The sequence below is a fragment of the Sinohyriopsis cumingii genome, chromosome 4 (assembly GCF_028554795.1).
Source record: "Sinohyriopsis cumingii isolate HCF-2022 chromosome 4, ASM2855479v2, whole genome shotgun sequence".
Taxonomy (NCBI): Eukaryota; Metazoa; Mollusca; class Bivalvia; order Unionida; family Unionidae; genus Sinohyriopsis; species Sinohyriopsis cumingii.
In genome coordinates, this window is record NC_142964.1 from 123,831,158 (window position 1) to 123,851,906 (window position 20,749).

A 20,749-nucleotide genomic window follows, 5' to 3' on the forward strand; every position below is an offset into this window, starting at 1 on the left:
TCATAATTAAAGCCATTTCAATAGTCAGAACTCTTTATCCAAACGTTTACTTAATCAAGCATTTTTCAACTGACAGACCAAGTAGTATATGGCTGCATTGATTTCCTGGACCAAGAACTAATACTGTATTGTCCCTAAGCTTACCTCATCTACGTCGTCCTGTGACCCATCAAGAAGAACATGTAGGACAATGTGTGGAAGGATGTAGAGAGCCACATTCAGCTCATGTTTGATTGCTGCACTGCATGATTTGAACACTCTGTGTGCCTTCTCCTGCTTGACCTTTAAAGAGACCACATTATTGTTGAGGATATTTTCAAAAAGATCTGGTCAAAGAAACAGGTTCATTCTTCACGGGAAATTTCTCAAATTTATTACAGTTGATATTAACATTAATCACAATAAAAAAAATTCTCATCCAGAATATAAGGCAAGCAGGATACTTTTAGCTGGAATTATTATACATCAGTTTTAAAATGGTCTTTGGTTGAAATTAAAACAAAATATATTTATTTTGACATTTTATCTCTTGTGAAACGTCCTCTTCAGATGTCCTTATATTACTGTAAAGGTCACATCATGTTTCCCTCATGTGCCTGTAATGTCATGTCATATGACTCTTGTGTCAGTGATGTCCCATAACAATACCCTCATATGCTTGTGATGTCACATTACAACACCTAGAAGTGCTTGTGATGTCACATCACAATACCTAGAAGTGCTTGTGATGTCACATTACAACACCTACAAGTGCTTGTGATGTCACATCACAATACCTAGAAGTGCCTGTGAGGTATGTCACAATACCTTCATGTGCCTGTGATGTCACATCATCTTATTGTAACATTACCCTCATGTACCTATGTTATTACTTCAGATTACCCTTATGTGCCTGCAACAAAACATCATAATACCCTCATATGCTTGTGATGTCAAGTCACAATACCTTCAAGTGCATGTAATGTCATACCCTCTTACCTTTATATTACTCATGTGTCTGTGATGTCAGAGTACAATACCATCATGTACCTGTGTGGTCATGTCACAATACCTCCATGTGGTTGTGATATCATGTCATCTTATAACATTACCTTCATATCACTTCAGATTACCCTTATGTGCCCGTGACAAAACATCATAAAACCCTCATGCACCTGTGATGTCAAACACAATACTCTCGTGTACCAATGATGTTGTCTCACTGTACCTTCATGTGCCTGTGATGTCACCATATTATCCTAATGTGCAAGTTATGTCACATCATCTTACCATCATATTACACTCATGTGTCTGTGATTTCATATCACATTAGCCTCATGTGCTTGTATCTTTTCACCTTACCCATTTTTGCAAATTATGTCACATCATATTACCTTCATGTGCCAGTAATGTCACATTATATTACCCACATGTCACTGTCATATTACCCTCATATGCCAGTGATATCACATCCTGTTATCCTCATATTGCCAGCATATACGAAAAAAAATATTTGGTTTCACTGGATGTTTTGCAGCACATCAAAATAAGTAGGTTATATATTCTTGAGCAAACTGGGGTAAAGTACCCTGCCCTAGAAATGCCATGGTAGCCAACCAGGTTGATCTGATAGTAGGATTCAAACCTGCACCCTTTCAGACTGTCATGCTAATTACTGTGCCACCATGGCCCATCTTGATTAATTACCACTTACAACATGCTGGAAAGCACACTAGGTCTATTCTACATCCCAATGCCCATTCTACATCCCCATGCCCATTCTACATCCCCATGCCTATTCTACATCCTGATTCAAATTATACATCCTGAAGCCCATTCTACAACCCCATGCCTATTCTACATCCTGATTCAAATTATACATCATGATGCCCATTCTACAACCCATGCCTATTCTACATATCCATGCCCGTTCTACATCCCAATGCTGGGTCTACATCCCCATGTTCATTCTATATCCCCATGCATATTCTACATTTCCATGTCTATTCTACATCCCAATACCCATTCTACAACCCCATGCCTATTCTACAACCCCATGCCCATTGTACATCCCAATCCCCATTCTACATCCCAATGCCTATCATACATCCTGATGCCTGTTCTACATACCCATGCCTATTCTACACCTCTATACCCATTCTACATCCTGATGCACATTCTACATTCCCATGTCTATTCTACATCCCAATACCCATTCTACAACCCCATGCCCATTCTACATCCCAATCCCCATTCTACATCCCAATGCCTATCATACATCCTGATGCCTGTTCTACATACCCATGCCTATTCTACACCTCTATATCCATTCTACATCCTGATGCACATTCTACATCCCCATGCCTCTTCTACATCTCCATCCCAATGCCTATTCTACATCTCCATACCTATTCTAAATCCCATACCTTTTCAACATCCTGAAGCACACTCTATATCACCATGCCAATTCTAAATCCCCATGCCTATTCAACATCCCAATGCCTATTCTACATCCTGATGCCCATTCTTCATCTCCATACCTATTCTAAATCTCCATGCCTTCTACATCCCCATGCCTATTATACATCCCTGTACCTATTCTACATCCCAATGCCCATTCTACATCCTGATGCACATTCTATATCCCCATACCTATTCTACATACGCATGCCTATTCTACATCCCATTGCCTATTCTACATCTCCATGCATATCCTATATCTCCATGCTTATTGTACATCTCCATGCCTTCTACATCCCTGTACCTATTCTACATCCTAATGCACATTCAACATCCCCATGTCCACTCTACATCTCTTTCCATATTCTACATCCCCATGCCTATTCTACATCGCATGTCGTTTCTACATCCCCATGCCATTTTTACATCCCATGCTTATTCTACAACCCATGTCTATTCTACATCCTGATACACATTCTACATCCCTATGAATATTCCACATCTCCATGCCTATTCTACATCCCATACCTTTCCTATATTCCCATGCCATTTCTACATCCCATACCTATTCTACATCCTTATGCAGAGTCTACATCCCCATGCCTATTCTACATCCGCATGCCTATTCTACATTTCCATGTGTATTCTACATCCCCATGCCTATCCTACATCCCAATGCCTATTCTACATTTCCATGTGTATACTACATCCCCCTGCCTACAGTGCCGTCTTAAGGCATAGGCACACTGGGCAGTAGCCCAGGGCCTCATGCTTCTAGGGGCATTATGCTGCCCATATTGTTAATGAATACTGGCCGGTAGGGGGCCTCAGTGCATTGCTTTGCCCAGAGCCTACAATGTTGTTAAGACGGCACTGCATGCCTATTCTACATCTCCATGCCCATTCTACATCCAATGCCTATTCTACATTTCCATGTATATTCTATATCCCCATGCCTATTCTACATTCCCATGCCTATTCTACACCCCCATTCCAATTCTACATTTCCATGTGTATTCTATATCCCCATGCCTATTCTAAATCCCAAGCCCATTCTACATCCCATGCCTATTCTACATCCCTATGCCATTTCTATATCCCCAAACCATTTCTACATCCTGATGCACATTCTACATCCCATGCCCATTATACATCCCCATACCCATTCTACAACCTGTGCCTATTCTACATCCCATGCCCATTATACATCCCCATACCCATTCTACAACCTGTGCCTATTCTACATCCCATGCCCAAAGTGGCTGAAAGTGTTCAAACTACTAGTATTTCAACGTGGTGTTATACCATTCAGACCAAAATGACTGATTCTGCCATTTCTATCACTCATGTAATTTCATTTTTCTTTAGTATAATAAAATCAGTTTGAGGTTAAATGATGATTTATCATGCAACAGTAAATGAAACTGACCTGAAAATAAAAGATGTGCATGATGACTGAAACATGAAAATGTAAATGTGACCTACATTTGGTTAGGTTGTATAGTACATATAAACATACAAGATATGAAGTGTAAATACAATATAAAAAATGGCAACCACGGCCTCCATATTTGATTTATGACCAAAGCATTACTGAAAAATAATATAATCAAATCTATAAATAGTGATGATGCCAATGACACTAATGCCAGGAATGTGACTACTTCTCACTCCACACAAATGTTGACTCCATATGGTGAGATAACTCTAAAAATACTAATCAGACAAAGCTGACATTTATGTGGTGCATAAATTCTTGTCATGATACAAATGCATTCCAAGTTTCATGAAAATATCTTAGACCACGCTGGAGATATTAAATGGACAAGAGTGTGATGGACAAATGGACAACTTGTAACGAGTGTCCTGACCAATACTCTTCTGGACAAAACGATTTTCCAGGAATCCAAGGTAAGACCAATTTTTCTTCTTCTTTAGTGCTGAGTGATATTCTTGAGCAATAACATTCTGGACATAAGATCAGTACCATCTCATTTAGGACCAACCGGACATCTTTAGAGGTAATACGGTGAGAACCCAATGAAAATATTAATATCTATTCAGGAGGAATAATAAGATTTTCCAGCTGGGTATCATGGCAGCCATACTGAATATCAAGATTAGCATCAATTTCATTTAATTTAGGACCAACAAGAGATTATAAGAAATCTACTGGGAAAAAAACATATCAATATGACTTTAGCAGTAGTTTATATAGATATGACTTTAGCAGTAGTTTATAAGATTTTTTGATGGCACTTTATAATTTGGACTCATACATAGCGCTCTCAACACAGATAGTTTTGCATGTTCATCACTGGCCACATGTGACTCCTTTTGGTACTGATCCATTAGTTCATAGATTTTTTTAAAGGTTTTTTTCATTCCTGCTCTTTGTTGCAATGATATTCCACAACATGGAATATGACAGTTGTTTGCATTATTTGAAACACTTTTTTTCTCAGTAATGTTATTGTCTTGGAAATAAATTGCTACTTCATCAAGCTTTTAGCCATTCTGACATGGCAGAGATAGGAGAACTCTTGTAGATAATAGAAATGTGGAAATCTGATTCTTTTAGAAAAATTTGCATTGGGGAACAGCTTAGACAAGATGTAATAGCTCATACCTCAAGGATCCCAGCTCTTGTGTTTTGCTTACATTACAAGAATACTTGCATAGAACTAGAGAAATTTGTTTGAATGAAATATCACTATTTATTAGTGTCCAAGCACCACACAAGCTTGTGAACAATTTTAAAGTGGATAAAATCTGTTAAAGAGGCAGTAGGAGCTGATATTTCTAATTTTTCTCAATTGCTATCTTGCTATGTTGTTGTTGCCTTGAAATTAATACTACTTTAAAATCTGTAGGTTGGCAAAAAGATGTGTTCTTAGGAAATATTATCAAGAACCATTGATTGTTGACACCGTTTATCAGTGATTCCAATTTTACAAGTGCTTATACTTGACTTGCACATTAGTTTTTCTTGACTGTCCCAACTGTAAATAAATAACAATGGAATATAAGTTAAATTTGATGATGATTCCACTGCACATGAGTATCTGAGGGATTACAGTCCCTCCCTTGTATATCCACCTTTGGGTTTCTTTTTTATTGTTTAAGTATTTTGTGTGTGGTATTCTGGTGAAGTGGTGCCAATGTCTGGGTCTCTGAAGGCTGACCAATTATTTGACTTTGAGTCATCTCCTGTAATCCCTCACATACTCAGGTTCACATTTCAGCTTACAGGTAAGTCTCATTTCATTACAAGTTAGTTTAATGATGGAACATTTTGAGGGGAGAAAATGGTTTTACTTGGAGATAAACTTGCATGTACAGTACATGGTTCCCATGCTTTTCTAAAGATACATTTCCAGGGTTTTTCCAGGATGAAATTACTTTTTTCAAGGTGCACATATGACCATTACTGAATGGAATTAAAGAACATGTTAGATTATAAAACATGGATTTTCTAAATGCAAAGATGTTTCTCTTTCAAGACTCTCCAAAAACATCTAAGTCAGAAAAGATGATCATGTATAAAACCACAAAATGTATCACACGAAACAAGTTAGATTATATTCCTATAAATTTGCAAGTAAAATCATTTCAATGTACAGAATAAAAATTCTAACTTTATTTTGCTGCATTATGTTGCTAGGTGGGAATAACATAATGAACATAAATTATGTTTTGTTTCCTTTCAAACCTTTAACAATATATATATATATATATATATATATATATATATATATATATATATATATATATATATATATGCATCTTATAGAAAGTAAACAGTTCCTATTAAAGTATATAAAAAAGTAAATAAACACAAATAATTAGAATCTTGTCTTGTAATGAAAAGAGTTTAACCCTGAATTTATCAGTCCCAATAAAATCTCAAACACGATTTTACAAACAACCTAATCTACTTCAGACGATCTGGTTAAAAATCCATCATTTAAAAAACATTTTCAAAAGGGTTGATTTAAATTTTGACAAAAGACCTTCAAAATTATATACTATTGTATAAACAAGGACTGAATTTTCTGTAAAATCAACTTGTCTTCTTGTAATTCGTTAAACTAGTCCCCAAACCTGTATTGATACAGGGGCTTGTATCCTTTTTAATATATAATACAAGGGATGACAATTTCTCATTTCAGCTCTGAGATTCAACAATTTGGACTACAAATTTGGCTTAAAACAAATAGCAGTATGTTTTCTAATCCGAATTTGCTCCGATATTCCCACACAATTTTTCATATTTGGACATTTAGGTTGGGTCCTGAGGTCATTGCAACTGCATATCGAAAATTTGGAATTTGCCGCCACCGTGCGGTAGCAACATATGGTAGTCGCTTACCAGCGGGTCTAGAAAATTTAAACTTATTTTATATCAACTTATACCTGCATGAAATCAATAGGAAAATTATTTACATTCTCAGAAATGGCAAGTATTATAACCATTATGTTGTTAATCCGCTGACAGACAAGACGAAACTATGGCATAGATGAAACCTGACCCAATACTCGCCATTTACATTATTAGTCACATGACTTCACAAACCTCAAATGACATTGGATGTCCAACAGTCACGTGATATCAACAACAAACTCCTTTATAATGTTGTTGTACAGTCTGATTTATCAAGCAGAGAGCACATGTCAACATGGTAGTCATGTGATACAACAAAACTCCAGAAGTTGTTCTCAGAATAAATAAATATGGAGATTTTTGTGTTCTTTCGTTTTTATATTTTAATTACAACCAGTATACGACTTTCATTTAATAATTTTTATATCTTTTTTTCTCTTCAACATTTGATAATGTGGGTTGTTAGATAGGTGTACTCATGTGACTAGCAATGCAAATCGCGAGTACCTGGTCACATTTCATCAATGTAGTTTTGATTTTTCAGCAGATTAAAGACATAACGACTTTAATACTCACAATTTCTGACAAAATAAGTAGTTTTCATAATGATTTCATTGGTGTATCACTCGATCTAACAATGTTTAAAGTTTGCTAGGCCATCCAGTAAGTAGCAACGCTTTGAAACCACCATGTTGGTCTCTTGTAATGCTAGACTGGTTTTCATAACTTCCATGTAAGGAAAGATACAGCTATAGTGCTGACTTTGAAAATAAAAGTCTACTAGACGAATATAATCAACTGGGCATTTGGATTGACTCAGCATATATGTTTATTGCAAGCAACCAAATGATCCATACTGCACCCTCCCAATATTCTGGTTAGAACTCGATAAATTTAACTCATGATCAGTTTTGTGGCAACTTAAATACATGACCGTTTCGGGCATCAAGTGATGGCGGAAAATTCCCGGGGTTTTCCCGACATTCACTGCCTTAATACAGTAAAATATCTCATTACCAAAAGCCATACTGACTTCTACAATCCGTACCATATAAAAATTTCTTGCCTGAATGGTTGAATTTCAACTTGATATTATGCTTCTACTTTTAAAATCTGGTAGTATTTACAATTCAGTTCTATCTATCCATCCTTCCTGCATGAACTGTAAATCTTCTCTTGTACACCAAATGAAACCCCAAAAACAAATCTGATGAGTGGACGTATCAAGGGATGAAATTTTATCACACACCAAAACTGGGTCACTGCGATGCACTTTTAAGGAGTTTTCAACATTTCTTAAAAATTGTGCTGGAGCATCCATTAAACACCTTTCCCTTGTTGCCACCAAAGTTACAATGTATGTGCAACCTGTGATGTGCTACAGGAGCAGGCATGTATCATGTATGCTACTGAATTCTTCTGATTTCTAGTTGATCCTAAATAAAAATGGCGCCAATCTGATTTTTACTTGCTAAATTAGACTCTGCAGTTCTCCTCTTTGACAGAGTGTGAATGGTGTCAGTTATATTTGGGTTTTTAATGGTTCCCCATGAAAATATGGCTTTCTGCTAAAGAATTATAAAACCTCACACTTGGGTCACAAAGAATGACAGCAGATGACATTAATTCATCCAAACATGAATTAGCTAATTAAAGTATGGGAAAAGCAACACATGTTCAAAAAAAATTATTATTTCTAAAGAAAACATGGGTTTTTAAAAAAATCACAGAATAAAATCCAACATAGACTCAAACCTATTAAAACATTGACCAATCATGTGACTCAAACCTATTAAAACACTGACCAATCACATGAATCAAACCTATTAAAACATTGACCAATCACGTGACTCATCATCCTCTCCTGAAACCACAAGGGTACTCAGCAGCAATGGAATTCTGTGTTTGTAAAATTGATCCCCCCAAAAGGCTTTCACATTCTAATAACCACTGCAAAACAGCAGCCTCCTGGGTTGATCCCTAAGTGTAAGGACTGATTTAATGTCATTTTTAACACATTATAGGCCAGATCATGCAGAGGAAATGGGAGCAAAGCACCTTTTCTAATGACACAGAAGGAGCCAACCTGTGGTGGCCTTGCTGGGTAGTGAAATGATGTTTAGATTACAAGTACAATGCTCTACCAACAGTTCCTAGAGGGAACAGATATCTATAGTTTTTAAGCAATGAATCCCAAGTCCATGGGGGTAGGGACAGACCCTGGGATCAACATCAGTTAAGTGTATATATTTGTCTTTCCATGCCCAATAAGTATATATGTATTGTTTTATGGATGCAACCTCAACACTTTCCATGTTATAACCCAGGCGAAAAGTACCTGGTGGATGGGGGTGAACTACAGGTAAATATGAGCTGAATGCATAATTCTGATGATAAGTCCACTGAAGGCAGAGAAAAACTTCCAGCCACACCTTGGGGGGGGTCCGAGTCTCATATGAGTTGAAACTTTAGCTACTGATCATATACACCAAATCTCAGAAATGTAAAATATACAACTTCAGTCATTTGCAATTTTTGTAAAATCACCCATACCCTGTAGCTCCAACCCTAAGGATGTCATAAAACAATCTACACCAACTAGAGTTCAGGGGTTCAAATGTGATGGATGATGCATGTGTGCTTGCATGTGTGTGACCATGATTCATACAGCCTTAAGAGTTCACTTTCTGGACTCTTCATGGCATTTTCAAGAACTTCCAAGTTTTGAAAAGAGTATTTTCACTAACAGAAATTTAACTGTTTCTATATGTTAATATATTAAGAAGCAGTGTTGTTGTGTGTCATTTGAGCTGCCAAATTTTATTCCATTTTTTAATAAAAAAATTATTTTTGGACAATGCATAAAAATATTTCCTAACTTAAAATATAGTATAGTTCATTCAGATTTAATTGTCTGAATTCCCTCACAACATTTCAAAACATTTTACAACATATTCAAGGACTTTTCAAGGATAACGCTAACTGTAAATTCAAGGACTTTTTACGGTAATGCCTCCAAATTCAATTAATAACCTCTCACATTTTCAAAAGTAATGGAATAATAATTACAATGACCTGGTTTCAGACTATGCATGAATTATTTCAGAATAACAAAAGCTTGTCTGTTTCTAGGATTGTGAATACCTTGGAAGACAGGTAGCCAGTCCATGTACTGACCCAGTCCTTGTAGTTATTCCCCTTTTTACTGCAATAGATGGGTCGTTGTAGACTGGTCCAGTCAGACTTCTCTCTAAGCATGTATCTAAAATATACAAGTTATACTAGAAGTCAACAGCAAAATGGCATTTTCATGTTCTTTCAAAGTTGCTTTTTCCATTATGCTTTGTCCACAACATTCCCAAAAGAAAGTAATTTTTTTCCATTTTAATCTTTAATGGCCTTGATTTGTGAAAAGTAACCCAAAGCTCTGGATGAAGGAATTCTATGTTACACAAGAAGTTGTTTGTTTGAAAATAGAAATTATCAGCTTGTGAAATGGTAATTAAGTTTGCATAAAAGCACAAATCTGTCATTCAGGATAACAGTCTGCATACAGCTGTTCAGCATTACCTTGACAACTGCCAGAAATATAGAATTTAATCATTTTTCCTTGACATCAGTGGAATTTTCCAATATTTAAAACTTATCAAAATAGAGAATGCTGAATTTTTTCAGCATATTCCAGGGTAGTAATAACCATATAGAGAAGGTTTGAACCATAATCCAACAAGTAATCACATGCAAGAAGATGAATCCTTGACAAGATTGCATGTACTTACTTGGAGTTGGTCAGGGGTATAAGAATCTCCTGGGTTTGCTCGGAGAAACGTTTCCATAATTTGCTGCCAGTGGGCTCAGCTTCATTAGGCTCACTGACCTGGTAAACTTGAAGCAGTTCTTGCAAAGCATACGCTGAGCAGTCCTGAAGAAAGAGGAATAATAAGTCTAACACACAAAACCATGAAAATTAGGTTACACTTACCAAATTTTTATTCTTGAGACTCAACTTCAAGAAACATCATACAATACATGACCACACTCCTTCCAACGGTATAGACTGAGTTCTGGCTTCAAGGATAAGTCCATGTTACATAAAAATGTGCTCCTCAAATCCCACTGACTCCCTTCCCTGGGTAATGCATCAAGGAACCAAGAACCTTGTTGTCATCTACCTAACCTTGTACATACCAAATCACTCTCCATCAACTGCTATAGATGGTTGCATGAGGAACCAACAGAAAGATGTATTGACACACTGACACAACAATAGACGGACATGATGAACCATAAAATAAATATAAATGTACACATTAAATTATAGCAGATCTAGGCTCAAAAAGAAATCGCAAAAAATCTGATAGGTAAAATTTCATCCATTCGTATTGTAAAATCATGAACAAAAATCCAAGCAGAACATCAAAGACAAAGTTTATTTTTATTACAAAGCAAACTGACCTCGGAAGCTGACTTTGGACTCTAGAGCCAGAATTTTTTTAAAGGATATCAATACAAAGGTTATCTTATTGCAAAGCAAGCTGACCTCAAAAGCCAACTATGGATTCTTTTAAGTGTGCCGATTTTTTATTTTTATTTTCGAATATTCAAAGATGGCCAAGATATGGAATCTAACTTTGGTTCCTTTTCACCGGTATTCACAGACATTCTGAAAATAAAGTGAAACAATGGAACAGTTTTTAATGTGACACAATATAGTGCTTTGTGTGTGAACATCAATGATCCAGCATCACCCAGAAGATTTGGAGAAAATAAAATCACGTGATGAATTCGTGAAGGCCAGAAGAGAAACAGATCATTTCGCCGACAATATGATCATTAACATGGATGAAACTCTAGTGTGCTTTGATCACATTCCTGGACGGACTGACGATAAGTCAGAAGTGTGAGAATTAGCAAGTCTAGTGCAAATTTGAAACACTCTGACTTTTGTCCTTGCAGTTTCCGCTTCTGGTGACAATTTTTCATGGTATGAGAAAGATAAAAAAATATTTATGTACCGAAAGAATGGATCGTACGTGTGCAGGTGAAAGGTTGTGTTGATGAGATGCTGCAGCAGTGGATTAAAGAGTTTTATCTCAAGTACAGAGTTTTATAATTTTTAAAATAAAATTTCAGTTGCAGTGCATTTTCTGACATGTAATTTTCAAATGATTTAAAAGGTGTCCCACAACTTACGACTCGAAGTAAACGATGTGTCCCAGAACATACAGTGCACACAAAAAATTCAAACAGTGCACGAAAAAATTACTTTTGAAATTAATTTATGGTGTCCCAACAAATAGTGTCCCAACATATACGGTAAATACGGTAAGTATATTTTCAATAACTGACCTGTATTCTAGGTTCTGTGGTGGCCAGGTAGGCCTTGACAAGCTCATTAATCAGCCCCACAATAAAGTTATCCTCCCCTATAGAACTGTGGAACCTTGCCATCTCCTCTTTTGGGTTATTGGCCGATAGCTCAAGCCTATAGAAGAAACAATTTCTGAAAGAAATCTCTTCAAGACCAACAGATCTGTCGAACATTTTGTTTAAACTTAGATATCAGTGCATGGAGCAAGGTCATCATCTACGTCAAACATCTAACTCATTAAACGAGTTCTATCAAAATCAGACAATCATATGTTTTACTGTTTACAATGTATGAATGAGAAGTTTCTGAAACCAGAAATCTAGATTTGCTGGTCCGATTGATGCTTTAAAGTAGTAAAGTGCTTCTTCTCTTCCAATCTATTGCTTGTAGTAAAGTGCTTTAGCCCTAAAATTATTTCCTAAAACAATGTTTCATAGCCAGCGAGAAACTTCTCAGTTAGGAACACATTATGAGTTTAATTTTGGAAAAAGTTCTGAATTGGGTATTCAACAATAACAATAAAATCACTGCAAAATTACAGTTGCAACAGATCTTACCTGCCCGGATCCACTGCTCCTAGTTCCCCTAGACATTCGGAGTACAGACTCTGGACCCTAGGATCCTGTTCCCTGCAACCCTTCAGCAGCTACAACAGTGCCATTGTAAACATTATCATGCAAAAAGTAATTTCAGACTAAAGTGATCTTGACCTCAAACCATACAGCCTTTAATTCTTTGGTTGCTTTTATACTTTACATTTTTAAACCTTAACATTTAATTGGCCGTACATAACCAGTATATCACCATTAATTTCACAACACCATCATGAACATTACCTGAGAAAGAGCAAAATAATTAAAGCCAAGTCATTGAAATGTAAAATAAAGGGACTGAATGACCTACTTTTGAAATCAGTAGTACTCATCAAGATGCATCCCATCACTTTACCTAAGCTTAAGCATAAGAAAAGTGAAATACAGGGCACAGTGACCTTGTTTTGCTTTTATAAGGAGGTACTAACAGAGATTACAATAACAAAAGTTTGATGATTCTAGCAGAAAACTAAAGCTTTAATTAGGAATAAAATTAAGACACAAAAGTCAGTGAAGTGTAAAATATTGGTCAGTGACCTACTTTTGTAATCCGGCTGTAGTATTCATTAACATCCGTCCCCTCACCAAAATTTATGATTCTAGATATAATGGTATGCATAAAGGGTACAAAAAAACTTATTTGGTGATGAGTCAAATGCTAAAACTTAACCTAAGCCAGTAAAATATGTAATGTAGGCCACAGTGACCCTCTTTTGTTGTAAGGGTGTGGATAATGATAGAGAAGTACATCAAATTATGACAAGTCACATGACTCAATGTTATATCCAGTGTTTTAAGTAAAAATTAGTCATATGACTCAATGTTATATCCAGTGTTTTAAGAATGTGTGTGTGTGATTTGGCCTTTTTAACTAACACAATTTTGCAGTCATATTGCTATAATGTCTGCACTGTGGCAGTTTATAGTAATGTCTAGCACTGGGGCATCATCCCGCAGACATGTAGCATGATGTCACACCCAGTCACATTATCCTGACACCAGGCTGACCAGTCCCAACACTAACTTCTTAACGCTGAGTGCCAAATGAGGCAGCTTTTAGTACCATTTTTGTAAGTCTTTGGTATGACTTGGCCTGGGGATCGAAAACATGACCTCTCGCAATCAAGGCGGACACTCTGACCACTAGGCCACCAGAGTGGTTAGTGTTTTAAGTAAAAATTAGTCATATGACTCGATGTTATATCCAGTGTTTTAAGTAAAAATTCTTTACAACTAAATGAATACACTTGGACAGTTTTTACAAGAAATGTATTCTTAAAGCAGTCCCTTTCTTAAATGTATAAAGAAATTTGATATTTTTATTTAATGATGAGCATAAGGGACTATTTCTTAAACCTAAAGCTACACTGCATTATTTAATAAATTCCCATACCGCTGTATTTTACAAACAAGTCTTATAATCATATTATGAAAATACTGTCAGGGCTGTTCCATTAAAGCATATATGGGATCGGGGGAAAGCTGTTTTGAAATTGGGTAGTCACCCAAAGATGTTAATAAGGCTTTTCTAAACCCACCAACAGAATTTATTGAAAACAAAACCATCCACCCATAGATTTTATTTCGGGGATATGTGTGCAAGTGTGTGTCTGTAAACATACATCTACTAGCTGGTGAATAATAAAAATCACTTTTGTGCTGAAAATATCTCTGTTCAATTACTTAGCAAGTAATTTAGTCTTTTACTTAATTTCTTTGGATGGATCAAAAATGTTAATAGTAATGTTTTTGTTTTTTTATTAACCTGAAATTTGTTTTTTCACATGTTTCTGAATGACATGCAGAATTTCATGAACAAAATCAGATCTGCCTGTATGAGCTCTACTCAATTATTCAACACATTGGTAAATGTATAAATTATTGGATATAAAGTACAAAACAAAAACATTTCTATTTATGCTTTAATTGTACTGAATCAGCAAAATGCAATTCTAAATTAATGTTATGAATAAGGTGTTATTATTGTGCCTTTGTTATTTAAATGACTGCCCTCGTTTACCTGGCATCAGCATGTCAGGTGATAAAAATAGTATAATTGAGCTAATTTCCTCTGATGGACCACACAAATCAAACTCATAACCATTTAAACCTGATAACTAAGAAACATTATAAAAAAAGGCCTTTTGAAATTGGCCATGGAAATTAAACTTCTACTTTTTATATAAAAAAACCACTTTATCCAAGATTGTAATAAAGTCTTTACTGTTTGAATATCTCAACAAAATTTTTTTTTTTATCCAACTGTCTTGTGCACTGTGCTTTCTGTGAACTATAATGTTTACAAAGTTTAAAGCTAATAACTTCTCCAATTTTACAAGAACATGTACATGAAGTAACCTGAATAAAATCAGATCTCCACTGTCCTACATGAAGATCTGACAGCAACAGCTTAGGGGTCATGTTCTGTTGACCTAAGGTATTACCAGTCACTAAATTTATCAGCCGCTCAGATGATGTCTTATATCTTTGCATTTGGGAGACTGAGCATTATGGCTAAAGAGCATCAATCTGCCAAATGTTTTGATTCACTTTCATAGCTTTTTAAGCTTAATCTCCATTGGAAAAATAAAAGCTCACCAGAACACACTAAGCAGTTGCTGTCAGATCTTCGCATAGGAGAGTGGGCATCTGATTATTATCACATTAACACACAAGGACACTTGTTATATCAGAAAATCATGGAAATCCTGATGTGTGTGTGTACATACATATATATATATATATATATATATATATATATATATATATATATATATATACATATACATATAGATATATATATTTATACATATATAAAGAATACAAAACATATGGCAGGGCCCCAAGTGGCCGAGTGGTCTAATGCGCTCACCGTTACAGATCACTGCCATCTCACCTCTGTCTGCGTGAGTTCGAGTCTCAGGCTCGGCTAACGTGGGTACGTGAGAAAGCCTGCCAGTAGCTTCTCGTGGGTCGGTGGTTCTTCCCGGGGTTTTCCAGGGTTCTTCCTCCACCAATTATACTGGCCGCCATGTATAGCCTATCTTGTGCTGAAAAATGGCGTTAAACCATACAACAACAACAACAACAACAAAACATATGGCACACTTGTTATATCAGAAAATCATGGAAATCCTGATGTGTGTGTGTGTGTGTGTGTGTATATGTATATATATATATATATATATATATATATATATATATATATATATAAAGAATACAAATCATATGGCATATAATAGTCCTTTAAAGTGCACTGGATCCAGCAAGGGATCTCGTCTGTCAGGGATTGATTAAGATAAATGTAATAAACTGACTACGAACAGTGCAAAACTTGTATCTAGCTAGCCTAAGGCCTTTTGACTCTTAATGAGTCTTTTTCAAAGGCAGATACAAAACACAGACAAGACAAACAAATAAAACAGACAAACCGTTGTCTTTGTAAAACTTTACATTTAATATTGACCTAGAAATTGATGAGCCATAGCATTTTATAAAAATTTATGTACGCGCAAATTATATCCCAGATATTTCATTGTTATAGTTGTAATTATAGGTTATTGGGTGACTAATAAGAAAATTTAGAGAATTATTGAAAAGAGAACATGCTGGCTGCAAAAAGGTAATTTTATTTGTGAATATATATATGTGTGTGTGTGTCTGTGTGTGTAATTAAAGTTGATAAACTGCACTTGTGTTACTTTGGTAAACATTATATTCAAGATTATAGTTCTAAATTTGATTTCTGTAGAACTATCTCTATCAGACCAGCACTAATTGGGTCATTATGTTTGTGTTAGTCATAGTGTACAAGGGCTGTGCCCATTGCCAGACTATAGAGTATGTTAGTCATAGTGTACAAAGGCTGGGCCCATTGCCAGACTATAGAGTATGTTAGTCATAGTGTACAAGGGCTGGGCCAATAGCCAGACTATAGAGTATGTTATTCAGGGTGTACACGGCCTGGGCCCATTGCCAGACTACAGAGTATGTTAGTCATAGTGTAAAAGGGCTGGGCCCACTGCCAGACTATAGAGTATGTTAGTCATAGTGTACAAGGCCTGGGCCCATTGCCAGACTATAGAGTATATTAGTCCTAGTGTACAAAGCCTGGGCCCATTGCCAGACTATACAGTATGTTAGTCATAGTGTAAAAGGGATGTGCCCATTGCCAGACTATAGAGTATGTTAGTCATAGTGTACAAGGCCTGGGCCCATTGCCAGACTGTAGTTAGCCAAAGTGTTCCAATATAAAATACAAACTTAAATCTGGCTGTCAGAATTAATATTTCTGGTCAGCGTGTTTTGTTGCAACATTAGGCTTTGTTAAGTATGACGATACCATCTTCACTAGCCAAGATTCCGATAACCTTATCTACCCCTTGGCATATCGAGCAGATATCTGTGTGCTTCAGGTCTGGGAATTTTATTGGATGCAGCAGCAAGCCACCACATCGAATCAAAATTAAGTTGTTCAAATCTGAACACTGTTCCTAAGTGATCGAGGAAAGGGGAGCACACAACTTGAATGGACTGAAGTTGTTAGGGCTGCAGAGAAAAAGTATTTAACATACCTAGGTGTGCATTGCAAAACCATGACATGCATACAGAATTGCTACAATGTCTACATTCTTCTTTATACCATCTCTTTTTTCCAAAACATTTAGCACATCTTAAATGCTAATAGCATGTACAGTCACTCCTCTGCTGTAAATGCTATTCTATGACCACTCAATAATCCAGTTTGTAGGAGATGAAAAATGTGACAGACAAGGTCACCATATACTGATATACATTATATGCAATATTTCTATGAAATTATGCATGGCTCTGCATGCCTTATTATTTACAGTTGCAAAGGGGTCTACATAATACTTAAAAATAGCATTCAATTTAACATCTTTATTTCAAAATATATTTCCAAAATGATTTCGTACATCATTGTTAAAATGTTGTGTCCCAAATCATTAACAGGTTAAAAATAATAAATTGTCCAAACTTCACTCAAGAAATTCAAGTTTGTCAAGAATATGCATGACCTTGTGTAATTTGAGACCCAGTAAAGTTAACCAACAAACTAAAAATTCAATATATTGTTAATGAAAACTCCATCTGAAACAAAGCTAACACAAACTGCGTCAACTCTAACCCTTGTATCTAAATAACACAAGCAGTGTTGACTCTAACCCTTGTATCGAAATAACACAAGCAGTGTTGACCCTAACCCTTGTATCTAAATAACACAAGCAGTGTTGACCCTAATCCTTGTATCTAAATAACACAAGCAATGTTGCCTCTAACCCTTGTATCTAAATAACACAAGCAGTGTTGACCCTAACCCTTGTATCTAAATAACACAAGCAGTGTTGACCCTAACCCTTGTATCTAAATAACACAAGCAGTGTTGACTCTAACCCTTGTATCTACATCAATATTTGCTATCTTGCAGATCACAACTACAAGGACATATACCTAGATCATAGTAACAGGCTCATGGCAGAAAATGTGCTCTGTATATTACAGCATAACACTAAATGCATATTGTGTTCAGTATATTACAGTATAACACTGAAAACACAATCTTGTTTTATAAAGAACAGTATTTTCTCTACAAACTTACCATTACATTATCAAACCATGCACTGCAAATCATGTCACTCCTCTATCCATTCTTATATCTTAAAAACAGTGTAACATATTTACTGTGTGTCACTTGATCAATATCATGCATGAAGTTTTAAGATTTTCACTTCGTTTCAAATCCTGAATCGCCCGTTTGTGAGCTGAATTCAACGTGTCTGCCAGGGGCTGATGTCCTGAAATGAGCAATTCCAAGTATGAAGGAATTTTCTTTGACAGTTTTTACACACCAATTACAAAGCATCTGATTTATTTCATTTGTTTTCAGTCAGGCCGATTTTTTTTCCAGTTTGAATTTTTTTTAAAAATTGACATTGGAAGGTCACCCCAGTTTCATCACTGACATCTTTAGCATTGTCTAATACAAGGATCTGTTTGTTCACTGTTGCTGTATATATATGGACATAAAAATGTGCACTCTGACTATTATTATAAGTATTACTGATAAAATAAGAAAAAGTCTCAGAGTGTTAACTGGTTTTGCTATTTAACACCTTGTCTCGCCAAGCTAACCTCAGCATCAAACATCGATAGGTCATTTCCATCAGGTCATGAAGTAGGTCTTTGTCAAATTGCCTCAAACATGTGCTCTCCCGGCCTTTCTTAGTAACCACTCAGAATTGAGCATGTGACACACAGGAAATAATGTGACATATTTCACAACTACACAAGGACAACATATCCGCTGAAAGTGACAGCTGGGATTTTTGCATTAAAAGACAACATATATCAAAATAACACATTCTTCATAAAAAATGTGCACAATTCTTATTTTTGCATGATTTTGCATACATAGAATTTGAAATTGTGTGGGAAATCTTAAATTTGAGGGGAATTTACATGATCGTGCATCCAAGATGCAACCCTGCAGAGCCAATTATTTCGACCACCTATAGAAGCAATTTTAATGAATAAACAACCAGGGACAAAAGCCATTTTGAAACTAAACTACCCTGGCATATATGTTTTTAAAACTGATGTTCCCAGATCCCATGCATGTTTTAATGGAACAGCCCTCAACTTAAGAGTGATATTTGTTACACTGCTACTTTCTAATTTTCTGTTTAAATTAGATATCATTTTCTATAATACCAAACATCTACTAATTTGCATTCATATAAGTTGTTCTATTGTAATTTCTGCACCTTATATTCTAAATTGTGGGTTTTTTTAAACTTATAACCCCAAACCTATAATTCTAAATTATCTTTATTTTAGGTTGCATCTCCATATGTCATTAAAAGGTTTCTCTATATTTAGTTATAGTAGTCATGTTTAATGACAGATCAACATAAAATTTAGCAAATTGAAAAGAAATTTATGAAAGAATGCTTTCCATCAAATCTGGTCGAATTCTGTTAGGTGTTATCTGAGAAGAAGTTGCTTAAATGTTGTACTATTTATTGCTAATGATGGCAGTGAATCAGCATCATAGGAATAAATCATGCCTTGATATTTAATGTCGAATTTGGTCAAATTTGGTGAAATTCTGTTGAGCAATTTCTGGGACAAAGTTGTTTCTAGGTTTATCTATTTTTAATAATGACAGCAATATCTGATCCTGCATTGGCAGCATTTTAAAAATTATTTTAAAAGAACTTCATGCTTGGATGCTTTTATTCAAAATCTGATCAAATTCTGGTGAGTGGGTTTTGAAATGCTGTTGACAGAAAATGGTGAATGAATGACATATAATGACACACATCAAACAATGTATACCAGATGAAGGACCAGACCATAACCCAAATGGCTGCCACAACTATATCTCTTATTGTATACCAGGTAGTTTGGAACCATCAAAAATAATTAAGAAATGGATGTCATCCACACTGGAGGTGGGGGGGATGGCACTGTTATGAACCAATGTTATGAAATTCTCAACTTTTAAAAAAGGAGCCATATACTTCTTAAAATTTTCTTTTAAAACAACATTTTCAGTAGAATGTAACAATATTCAATGAAATTTTTGATCAACGAAACTAACACTAATGCTAAGTTATACAGGAGAAATACTTACAACTGAAACAAGAGATATACTTACAACTGGAACAAGAGATATACTTACGACTGAAACAAGCTGGGAAACCACAGGATCGGCAGTTTCATTACCAATCACTGACTGGAAAAATGCTTCCTGCAAACAGTCAGATTTTTTTCTTCTAGTAAACAGTTTTATCAGCAGGTTGCACTTGAAAGCTGTATCATGACAGCTGACAGAAATCCTAATAGGACATTATTTCATAATTATGTCTCTTTTATTAACAAGTTAATTACATGTAGCAAAAATATTTAGGTTAATAAACATCACGACCCATATGTAGT

At 35.6% G+C, this 20,749-nt stretch overlaps 1 protein-coding gene across 4 annotated transcripts in view; it reads right to left on the reverse strand.

Annotated features, from left to right (window-relative positions):
• The window catches only part of LOC149802036 (serine/threonine-protein kinase atr-like), a 305,327-nt gene that overhangs the window by 126,540 nt on the left and 158,038 nt on the right, over positions 1-20,749 (reverse strand). For all 4 annotated transcript variants that reach the window (XM_089956441.1, XM_089956438.1, XM_089956439.1 and 1 more), the window contains 6 exons: positions 20,493-20,561; positions 12,752-12,840; positions 12,173-12,308; positions 10,603-10,745; positions 9,968-10,085; positions 145-282 (listed from right to left, as the gene is read on the reverse strand). In XM_089956441.1, coding sequence (XP_089812567.1) covers positions 145-282; positions 9,968-10,085; positions 10,603-10,745; positions 12,173-12,308; positions 12,752-12,840; positions 20,493-20,561 — 693 coding nt within the window. The remainder of the gene's footprint in view (positions 1-144; positions 283-9,967; positions 10,086-10,602; positions 10,746-12,172; positions 12,309-12,751; positions 12,841-20,492; positions 20,562-20,749) is intronic.